Source organism: Opisthorchis viverrini (genome assembly GCF_000715545.1).
Source record: "Opisthorchis viverrini unplaced genomic scaffold opera_v5_124, whole genome shotgun sequence".
NCBI lineage: Eukaryota > Metazoa > Platyhelminthes > Trematoda > Opisthorchiida > Opisthorchiidae > Opisthorchis > Opisthorchis viverrini.
Window position 1 is genome coordinate 1,259,106 of NW_008751781.1, and position 10,239 is coordinate 1,269,344.

Sequence of the window (10,239 nt, forward strand, 5' to 3'; positions counted from 1 at the left end):
ACCGTGATGACTTTGTGTTTAAGTGCTGGGTCAACTGTCGACTGTCTCGACGCTTTCTCCATGCCTCACTTGGTTCTGTGAAGAAAACTCGTCGTAGAACAGGTCGAGCTGCCATCCCAAATACATACCCAGACGACCAGTACGTCATTACAACGTTACGCCTGCGGTAGACGCGTCGTCCAAAAACGGTAGTACTCACCCACCCCTCCCCCTCGATGCACAAGATGCTTCATAAACAACGAAAGTCGAACACGGAGAGTCGTCTGATATTTTCAATTCGGGAAAGCCATTGTTCACACCTGTAGAGGCGTTGGACAAACCGACACGTTATAAGCTCGACCCTTCAGTGATAGACTGATAAAGCGCCCACGCCAGAGAGGTTGGAGATTTTTAAAGGTCTTGGTGACCCTTGGTGTGATTGTGGCAGTTTGCAGATAAAACGGGCAGATAAAACGAGTGTTCTGTCAGCAGCGGTGATTTCACGTCGTTGATGAGAAACATATGCAGTGATAGCTTAATTATGGGGTGAGACAATCAAACGAGTTCTGTAGGGATTGGGTGCCATCATTAGGACAATATCATCAACGTTGTCTAGTTCCTGAATCCTTCCACCCTGGAGGAATTTCACAACACCAAACGTATTTCCAGATGTACTGGCGTGAATTCATCAACGATGAAGTCAGCCAGAAACGGGAATACTGTGTAACCATGTTGGTGATGCGAAACGGATGAAATTCTTAATCGCTGAAACGGACTTGAGCCGTCGTTTCACTACACAGTACTTCCAAAATGTTCACGAATTTATGAGCACAGCACTCTCTGGTCTACGGAGTCGGATGGAAGTCGGATGTTTACCATGAAACCAACTCCCCTCAGCGACCGAAGTTATGATTGACCTAACTTCAACAACCAATTAGTGTTCAGATGTTCCTAAACTGGATGCTTTGAGGAGTAACGTAAGACTAGGCCTCATAAGTCGACTTTGTCGACTCTCGCAGAATGGTATGGACATTCTCGTACACATAACTTTGGCCTACACGGATACCTCGGTAGGATGGATTATCTTTTGCCCAGATAACTCAGTGATTAAGATACAAACCTACTGATCGGAAGGTCCGTGGTTCGAACCAACATCAGCATCTTGAGTGCTCCCGTCTAGGCCTCAGCCGTCGTACTTTCGTCGGGTGGCCTGACAGCTAGACACCGAGTGTTACAGATGAACGACCTATTTTTATGTTGCAAATCTTCCCAACAGTAGCTTACTGAAATGTATCCTGTGCCAGCCTGTGGTTGGTGGATGCCAAATTTTAGATACCATTTTGATGTCTGAAGTTCAGACAGGTTAAACATAAACCATGATTGAGCCAAATAGTCAAAAGCCGTTTACCGTTGTCATTTCTATGTGAGTCAAGACAACGCGGACCTCCTAGTTGAGGTTCTTCTGAACCGAGTCTACCAATGCGCGTTTTGAAATAGCCAGTTGGAAAAACAATATAAGATCGAGCTTTGCGGAGTAGTCCGTTTGCTCTTACGGTTAGCGAGGGTTGATCGTTGGGACAGACTGACATGAATCCTTCTCAATACTGTTTCAGCTTTGACACATTTAAAGAAGTTACCGCTTGCGAGAATCTCAACGAATCACGAGCGATTCATGCGGTAACAATAATGGACATTTCTGTGCCAAAACTGCATCCACATTGATTTCAATTCGTCTCTCCAACGTTAATGAAGTTTTACGCACCATTGCCAACTACGCATACTGAGTTGAGCACCACACTGAAACACTTGCATTCTCTTCAATCTGCCTTGACCATCGCGAATCACCTCTCAGTATCGACACCTCCTCACAACCAACATTAAGTTGGCTCGTTTCGAACATGTAGGCATTTGACCGCAGGGCTGAACAACAGAGCACATATGATGACAGTGAGTGGCGTTAGCACTATTACTTCTTTGATTCAAGGTGAAATGACTTGGTGCTGCTGGCTGATTTGATCCACCATTCCTGAGAATATCAATGATAGATAATCGTTCAGCTGTAACACCCTTTCGGTGCCTAGTTACAATGCCACCCGAGAGAAGCACGAGGGTTGAGACACTGGCAGGTTGGCCGAACCTAGATAGCAGTCAAGATGCAGAGTTCGGGTTCGAACCACGGACCGTCCGATTAGGTTTGCGCCCTAACCATTGAGCTACCCCGAGCTCGAGCCATTATGCTGGGTCCGCTAATCAGACCGCTTAAGGAATTGAATAAACGAACGAGTGCTTAATGAAGTGGCTCCAGTTCCAAGCCACCTAAAAAGGTTACCACTCCTTCTTGGAAGCGCAAAACCTGGCCGAGATTCAACTTAAAAGTCAACTCGAAGAGACTTAAGCGGATACATGGTTACGCGAACATTCACAAAACTTACCTATGATTTCTATCATGGAGGGTCTTTTGGAGTTACACAGTTTGCACAGGAGGTTTACCATATCCGTGGGGAGGTGCTAACCCTCTTCAACAACCAAAAATATTTTTCATCAATTATTTAAACAAGTCTGTTTGGGAACTTCTTCCGAAGGTTAGAGAACCCATCAATTTATCTCACCATCGACAGGAGCGAAAGCCCTTTCAGAGAGGACGATGTTTGATGATCCGAAGTATTCGTTTCCCAAAAGGGCATCATAGTGAGGGGCTTCCCACACCACTACTCGCAGTGGCAACGTCCCTAAAGAGATACGGTAGTGTCGGGCGCACTGTATCGAAGGTCAGGTTTCCGTGTCCAGGGGTAACGTTATCCCCAGCCAGCAAAAACGAAACTTATCAAGATATTCAAGTGAACATATTGTCCGAAGAAGTTGATCAGTTGTTTCTATTTTTTTATTTACAGGTTAGCTGCTCTTTGTGGATGCAAACATACTGGACGAAATAACAGTTGACCCACTACACATTCCCGAATATCTCAGGAACCAGTATTTCTACAGAAAGTAATAAAAGACACATAGCAAGCCCTAAAGGTGCGAAACGCTAATGAAGCCACCTTTGTCAACAACCTCGGCTAGGAAATTCAAAGGTCGGTTTCGAACCACGTACCTTCCGGTTAGTAGGTTTGAGCCCCACCCACTGAGGCTCTAGCTCGAGTTCTGCGGCACTGTCAATACCACAGTGATTTCTCATCAGTCATATAACGGGACTACACACATTTGGTCAGCCGTAAAAAATGCGCGGTTTCCAGAATGAACTCTGCCACTATCTCCCTACAATTCTTAATAGATCTGCAACCGGAATGCTTCGGAGGCATTCGGGTGTTATCATGCTGTGATGTCCTATATCCAGCTCGTTCTTCAGGAGAATATGGGGCATATTTACTTGTTATATTAGTTTACCATTTAGTACCACTACACGGTACATAAAGTCTAGCCAGTAGTTACACAGTCATCACCACAATTCAGCTCACTGAGTGCTGGCCAGTTTCCGAACGTTCCGCACAAGCAAGTCAGTTAACATGGCCAAAAGGACTGTAGGTTTCTGAAATATTACTGAATTCAATACCCTCACCGCCATTCGCAGTCACAAAGGGTCTTTCGTTGTAACCATCACAAGTTGTCCCGGATGAGATCTGTTTCGGGACAACTGATCTAGTTCATCTATGAGGATACCAAGCATTTGTTGCACTCCTGTCATACAAATTTTTACAGGCAGCATCCGTTCCAGCTCAGACCTCCACTTCCTGATTCTATGTGTTCCCCTTGAAGAAGACCCAGAGAAAATGGCCAATGGACTAAAGTGATCGATTTAATAACCATAATAATCATTCCACTATAATACCCTTTCAGTGCCTAGTTGCAGTGCCACCCAATGGAAGTACGGGGGTTCAGATAATGCCATGTTGTTCAAGTCTGGACAGGAACAGTCCAGATGCAGCGGCTGGGTTCAAACGAAGGACCATCATGCCACTAAGTTTGCCGACCGAGCTCAAGTGATCTCGAGTGATCGACTTAGCCGATTTGATGTCGCGTAGTTCGAAAATTGCATCTCTTCTTATGTCGATATTTGCCCTCGTTGGAGGTCGGACAGTAAAGACCCAGTGGCATCCTCTGGTTGCATCATCCAATGGCTATTAGAGAGCAAACCCACCGGACATGATATCGCTCACACAGCATTTTTAGCTGCAAAGCCACACATTGTTGTCCCCCTGCATATGCTGTGGCGCACTAGCATTTCTTGTTCCAAGGACGCTCGGCTTAGGATGGCTTTATCGTCATTTTACAACCCCACAATAAGGAACGCGTCACTGTTATTAGCTGATAATTTTATCGGGAAAATTGGAGAAGCGGGATTAGGTGCCGCACGGGTACAATAAACTCCGTTTAAAATATAGGAACTCCGCAATGAGAGGGAGGCAAGATCTACAAGAACAATACAATGGACCAGAGTCGAGTACACATAGTAGTACTGTAGAATAAGAAAAGGAAATAGAACCACGAAAGTTACCCACCGGGATGGGAGTACTCCAACAAGGGTAGGTAGCAGGCCTTTGAAGAGGGCTCGAACGCCCTCGGTTCGGGAAATATCAGCGAGACACCGGATCAAAATTGAACGGCGAAAGCCAGTCCTGGAAGAGGATTGTTGCTTCTGAACAGCATTGGAGAAACTCGCCGAGCTTAAGTGGTAGGATTCGTTTGCAGAGGAATGTCTGATTTTGGATTTGTTGCAGCTGGTACTGGATGGAGATGGGTGTTCCTGTCGTTCTGCGACAAGATCATTACGGTTATGAAGAGAGACTGTGGACAGAATTCGGCGCACAATGCGTGTGCTATGGCGATTGGTAGTCGCCGTGATCACCGGTGTAACTGTGGCAGTATTCACATTTTCAGAGGCACTACAGAGGATTGACCCTCTGGATGATTGCAGACGGACTTTGACGACTTCTAAAGGACAGGTGAGAATCGCGCCAACAGTGCCACCGATGCTGCAGGACAAGAAGAAGACATATACGCCAGTTTGTGAGATTAAATTGAACTGCACCAAACCAGTATGCTTGACGTTTCGTATGGAAATAGATAATGAGTTCTTGTGAGGGCTCTGGAACGTAGCTACAGTACTAAATTACCCACATAAATCAAACCTTACGGCAATCTGCCATTAGGAAACTATTCCAGAAAATAGTATACAGACACAGTAAGAGTAAGAGTAAAGTAAGACACAGTAAGAGTACAAGCAGAAACGAATACTTGGATTCCAGCCTCTGGAAATGATTATCTACAAAGAATTCAGGAAGCACGCAATATTACACGAATATTACTGTATTTCTACGTCGAAAGGGTGACGCAAGTAAACACTAAGGTGACAGTATGCTGGCGAATGGACGATCATGAACATAACCGTTGAGTCTGGGATGAGGTAAGACGAATTACTTTACTGTCCATGAGGCTGTTATTGGTTGCCGATATCAATGACTCGCAAGGATTGAGTGGGCCATGGAAATATCCAATTTGTTGTTTTGGCGGTAGTGCAAAAGGTCGAATTGTTTCATTCGTCAAGAAAGCAAAGATAATGAAACCATGTAATACAGAAACATGGGAGAGATTGGCCACTCAATAAGATGCGAATGGAGAATATTATGAAAGCAAAAAGGTGTTAACACTTAGAATACAAGAGGCTATGAAACAGTTCAGTAGATTTAATCGCAGGTTGTTTTTCCACACAGAGGTAGGTTGTTACTGTCTTTATGTCAGATACCTGGTTATCACGTGTCGGCAAGCCCCAAACACGGTCAAAGACCGTATACGATGAACTTAGCCGATGTTTTTGCTGGCAGGTGATGGGAGTTGGTTGGGAACTTCGTTCAGCTGTAACACCCTTAGGTACCTAGCTGCTATGTCACCAGAAGCACGAGGGCTGGGATACTGCTAGGTTACCCAAGCCTAGACAGGGGAAGTCGAGAGGCAGAGGTCGGGTTCGAAACATGGAATTTACGGTCAGTAAATTCGCGCTCTAACCACTTGAGCCATCTTGCCCCCAGGTTTGAAGCTTACAGTCATTCGATCATCTCATACTGATGGTGCAGTGAGTAGAATAGATTGCATAAATCCGTTGCTGCTAACTGATCTCAAAAAATTAAATCATTGAGCCGTAGAACCCTTTCGGTGCCTAGCTGCCATGCCAAAGCAAGGAGGCATGAGGGCTGGGATACTGACAGGTTACCGAAACATAGACAGGAGCAGTCGGGATGCTGAGGTTGGGTTCGAACTACGAAACCTGGTTGGCACCTTCACCACCGAGCTACCTCATTTGAACTCGAAGCGCCAGAGTGCCGTTTTTGCAATGATGTATTGTGAACAGACGGTGGAAGGGAGACCATGACACCACGGTATATTAGAAGACCCTACCACACAGAGCTGGTAACATGTAAAGCCTCAATAGTGCCAATTTGGTCGAAGCATAAATATGAACAAGAGGTCAGCAGTGACAAATACTGAAGACAGTATGGGATAATAAAAGCAGTAGTCTGCCTATATAGAGGTATGGAATGGAATGAAACAATACCCCGATAACATGTACAAGCAAAACGGCACATTCAGAAACACCAAGTGAATAAGAAGTCGGTGTTTAAAACACAGCGGGGAAATAACTAGGCTCTATTGAACGAATGATGGGCGAATGGGTGATGTTGTGTGGTTGATTAGTTTGAGGCAGATTGGACTTACACGGGACAGTGATATGCGGTATGCTAGCGCACGTGTCTCAGCGTAACGTGTCTCAGTTAATGTCTCAGTTGCTACGACTGAACAGAGCGCCTGGTTATCCGGTGTATCTGATGATGCAATACGCGCCATTTCTTAGTGATCAATAACCGTGGACACCAAAGCGGAAAGATGAATGGTCTACCCGATCTCAATGGAATAGCTTTAACCTACAAAAAGTCAACAGTAAGGTGTTCCTTTGATAACTTCTCGTTCCAGAGTTGTGGCGTGGACTTGTAAGGTAATGATATGGGACTATGCCGGATGTTATACTTATCTTCAAGACAGTGCTGATGTGCGCATTCCAAATACAACCACCACAGTAACAGCACAATATGAGTGCTGAACGCATACTCATTCGTGCGTATTTATTTGCCGATTATTATGGAACTTAACGCCCCTGCATCTTCGTATTCCGATTAGACTGCACTTGAAAAAAATTGAAAGCAGAAAATCGTTGTTTAATCTTCTGTTTGTAAGTGATTCACAAGACTCCAATGGAGTCCAGTCCACACCTAACAAACAACTGATTGGCACAGTAAGTGCACAACCACTAATACTACGAAAGTGACTCAATGTGATGCAGTCCAATGTAATCAGTGTAGGTCAGCACTGATACTCCGATGGAGTCAATCAAACCCTTCGGAGTTAACGATGACCAAATGTTGATTTTTTTAGTGTTGGGCATCAGCTAAGTTTAGGTAGAGGTTAGTGCTTTGGTTTTAGTTAGAGTACGGTGGACCTGGAGGAACGCATAGTTTGAGCAAAACTCTGTCCTGTCTTGGTAGGTCAGCTGGTAATGCCATTTTCTAAATATGGACTTGGTTGTTTGTGAATAAACACCACCTGCATTGAAGCCGAATTTATACAGCGAACCGGGTGAATGAGACTAAACCACTCGAAGTTCCCTGCAAGGGTGCAACAAGGAAGATATTCAGAATCGTTTCTTTTCAAATTACGTGCCAGGATGATATCAGCATCTAAGTCGTCAGAGAAGTCACATATGGGTTCGATAATAGTGTCTGCAGAGTAAAGTTCCGGGAGGGGGGGGGGCAACAAAGAATCGAAGTCGTAAGGACCAACGCAGACATGAGCGCAGCTAGCAGAGCACTTGTCCGTCAAGTGGGAATTAGAGGATTGAATTCACATCCCAGGGTCTGTCAGCCTACTCACCGTGTTTGCGTAGTAGGTAGTGGCATCCCAAGGATGGGCAAGAGGATGCTACATGAACCTAATGATGATAACACGATATGGCGAGTGATGAACCAACACAAAGGGAATTTACATGCGTGAGATCTCCAAATGGCTGCTGGTGGCAAACGTTAGAATTGGTACTTCAAATGACTTCGTTGGCCACACTTTAGCTCACGTACGCGTACCAGGAAATTAAAACATTTGTTACTATTCTGAATCCAAGCTTCGTTTTTGGAGTTTGGAAGGAATTATATGTGCTGGGACCGCACAGTTGTTCGACACAAGTGCCTCTACACGGAGCCCCATACAGATGACGCATCCGGACGACGATAGAACTGGCTTCATATCTTCAGTAACTACTTTGTAAACATTGAACATATTTAACACGCCCATCCGTTTTAATGACCTCATCTGCGGCTAAACCGCCAATTGTACAGTGACTGTTATTGTGGTATATGCCTGGCAAGAGTTGGACCATAAAAATCTATGGCCAGAGAGTGACTTTAAAGTGGTTGTAACTCTTGAACAGAATGAGGCATTTGTGTCCTATTTAGTGAACTCTAATAGATCTCACTAAAAAAGTGACCGCATTCTCGTCCACTGACTTACCTGGATCAGTAAGCGTAATAACCATAGTCGTTCAGCTATGAGACCCTAGCTGCTGTTTCTTCATGAGAAACATGAAGGCTAAGAAACTGTCGGGTTGATCAAAACAAAGCAGTAACAGCACAAACGCCGAAACATGGATTTTGAGGTCAGTTTGCGCTTCGACCGTTGAGGTATCTTGAGCTCACCCACATGTAAAAAAATCTTCCACTTCACTGCCATCATCAGTTGTCCCCTCTCCACACAGTTATTAATCAATCAGTTATGTGGAAACAGCAGACATTCGGAGAGGCCTTACACACAAACTGTCGTACAACTTACGTGTTTCGACGGCTAATAAGCTCAGCCCCCATTTGATTCATTATCATTATCAGCATCAACATCATCATCATCATCGTCGTCGTCATCATCATCATCATCGACAGCATGACATCAGTGTTCAACACCGATGCTTCACTACCGTACAACCACGACTTATTTCAAAGCCTTATTATAAACAAAAGAGTAAAGGTGGACAGGGAAGGGACTGTAACCATCGAGTTACATACTTTGTCGAGCCACCGAATGTCCAGGATGAATTTTAAACATGAAAGATTAGTGTGTAGATGTCTGGTAGTTTTACGACCGAAGTTAGGGACAGTGTAGTTAATACACTGACAGACTAACAATTAAAAGCACGCCTGAAGTCAAGAAACACTAGGATTGTGGGTCACCTGTAGGTGTAGGGTCACACTAACACGCCAAGGAATGCGAAGTTGTGATTGACGCAAACTCTACTCGGCTGAAATCTCACTCGATGCTCCTCTTGAGGATGGGAAGTAATGTCTAATCACTCCAGTTGAGCGGGACGGCCTCTCTCCAAACAAAATGTAAACAGGCTAGAGGCCCTGGATGTAAAATTTATCACCAACCTTGAGCAGTGGATGGTTGATGGGATTAATAGCACGGTGACGCTTAAGTAGACACATTCAGATCATCCGTCCCGTGCCTAGTGCATCGCGAGGTCAAACTCGGAGGTCCATTCACTGTAATCTCGAACTCGAGCTTTCGTTGACAAGTAGTAAGCATTGAAGAGAGAGGTGACCTTGGCTAGTTCACCATCAGCAAGTCGGTGGACACAGACGAATTGGGTGTAAGAAACGATAATTCGGCATACTTAACACATGCCCCAACCAACGCAGCTTCTGGTGCTGGACACATTCTTTAATGGAAGTACCCGTTACACAACCGAAAACACGCCTTCTAACTGCCTCGTTACGGATTCGCCGACACCAACCCACACGAGCTATGGTTCTGACAGCGATTATCGAACACCTGAAGACGTCTCAGTTCCGCCGCTCAAATAGGCCAAGTCTCACAGTCATACAACAAAACAGCCCGTACTGTAGCTTGATACACACGTCCCTTCAGATTCAGGGATAAACCATTCTGACGCCATAGGTGTCTCAAGTTAGCAAACGCGGCCCGAGCCTTGCAGATTCGTGCATTCACCTCATCTGTAACACTACAATCAGAACTAATACAACTTCCAAGATACGTAAAACACTCCACAACTTCCAGTACCTCTCCCTGGATTGTAAGGGGCGTGTTCAGTGACTGCACGTCCACAAGCATGACCCTACACTTTGTGGGTGCAAAATGCATACCAAAGGACAGGATGACTTTGGTCAGTTCATCCAAGAATACCTGCGCCTTCTCCTCCTCTTCGAACAT

At 45.1% G+C, this 10,239-nt stretch overlaps 3 protein-coding genes across 3 annotated transcripts in view; 2 read left to right on the plus strand and 1 right to left on the minus strand.

Moving 5' to 3' along the window:
• The window catches only part of T265_06190 (hypothetical protein), a gene marked incomplete at both ends in the record, with an annotated part of 5,372 nt that extends 2,453 nt beyond the window's left edge, over positions 1 to 2,919 (plus strand). Inside the window, one exon of the mRNA XM_009171391.1 lies at positions 2,871 to 2,919. Coding sequence (XP_009169655.1) covers positions 2,871 to 2,919 — 49 coding nt within the window. The remainder of the gene's footprint in view (positions 1 to 2,870) is intronic.
• The window catches only part of T265_06189 (hypothetical protein), a gene marked incomplete at both ends in the record, with an annotated part of 41,766 nt that overhangs the window by 22,235 nt on the left and 9,292 nt on the right, over positions 1 to 10,239 (minus strand). Inside the window, one exon of the mRNA XM_009171390.1 lies at positions 4,479 to 4,952. Within this exon, the coding sequence (XP_009169654.1) occupies positions 4,479 to 4,952 (474 nt within the window). The remainder of the gene's footprint in view (positions 1 to 4,478; positions 4,953 to 10,239) is intronic.
• T265_06191 (hypothetical protein) overlaps positions 4,788 to 10,239 on the plus strand; it is a gene marked incomplete at both ends in the record, with an annotated part of 43,753 nt that continues 38,301 nt past the window's right edge. Inside the window, one exon of the mRNA XM_009171392.1 lies at positions 4,788 to 4,922. Within this exon, the coding sequence (XP_009169656.1) occupies positions 4,788 to 4,922 (135 nt within the window). The remainder of the gene's footprint in view (positions 4,923 to 10,239) is intronic.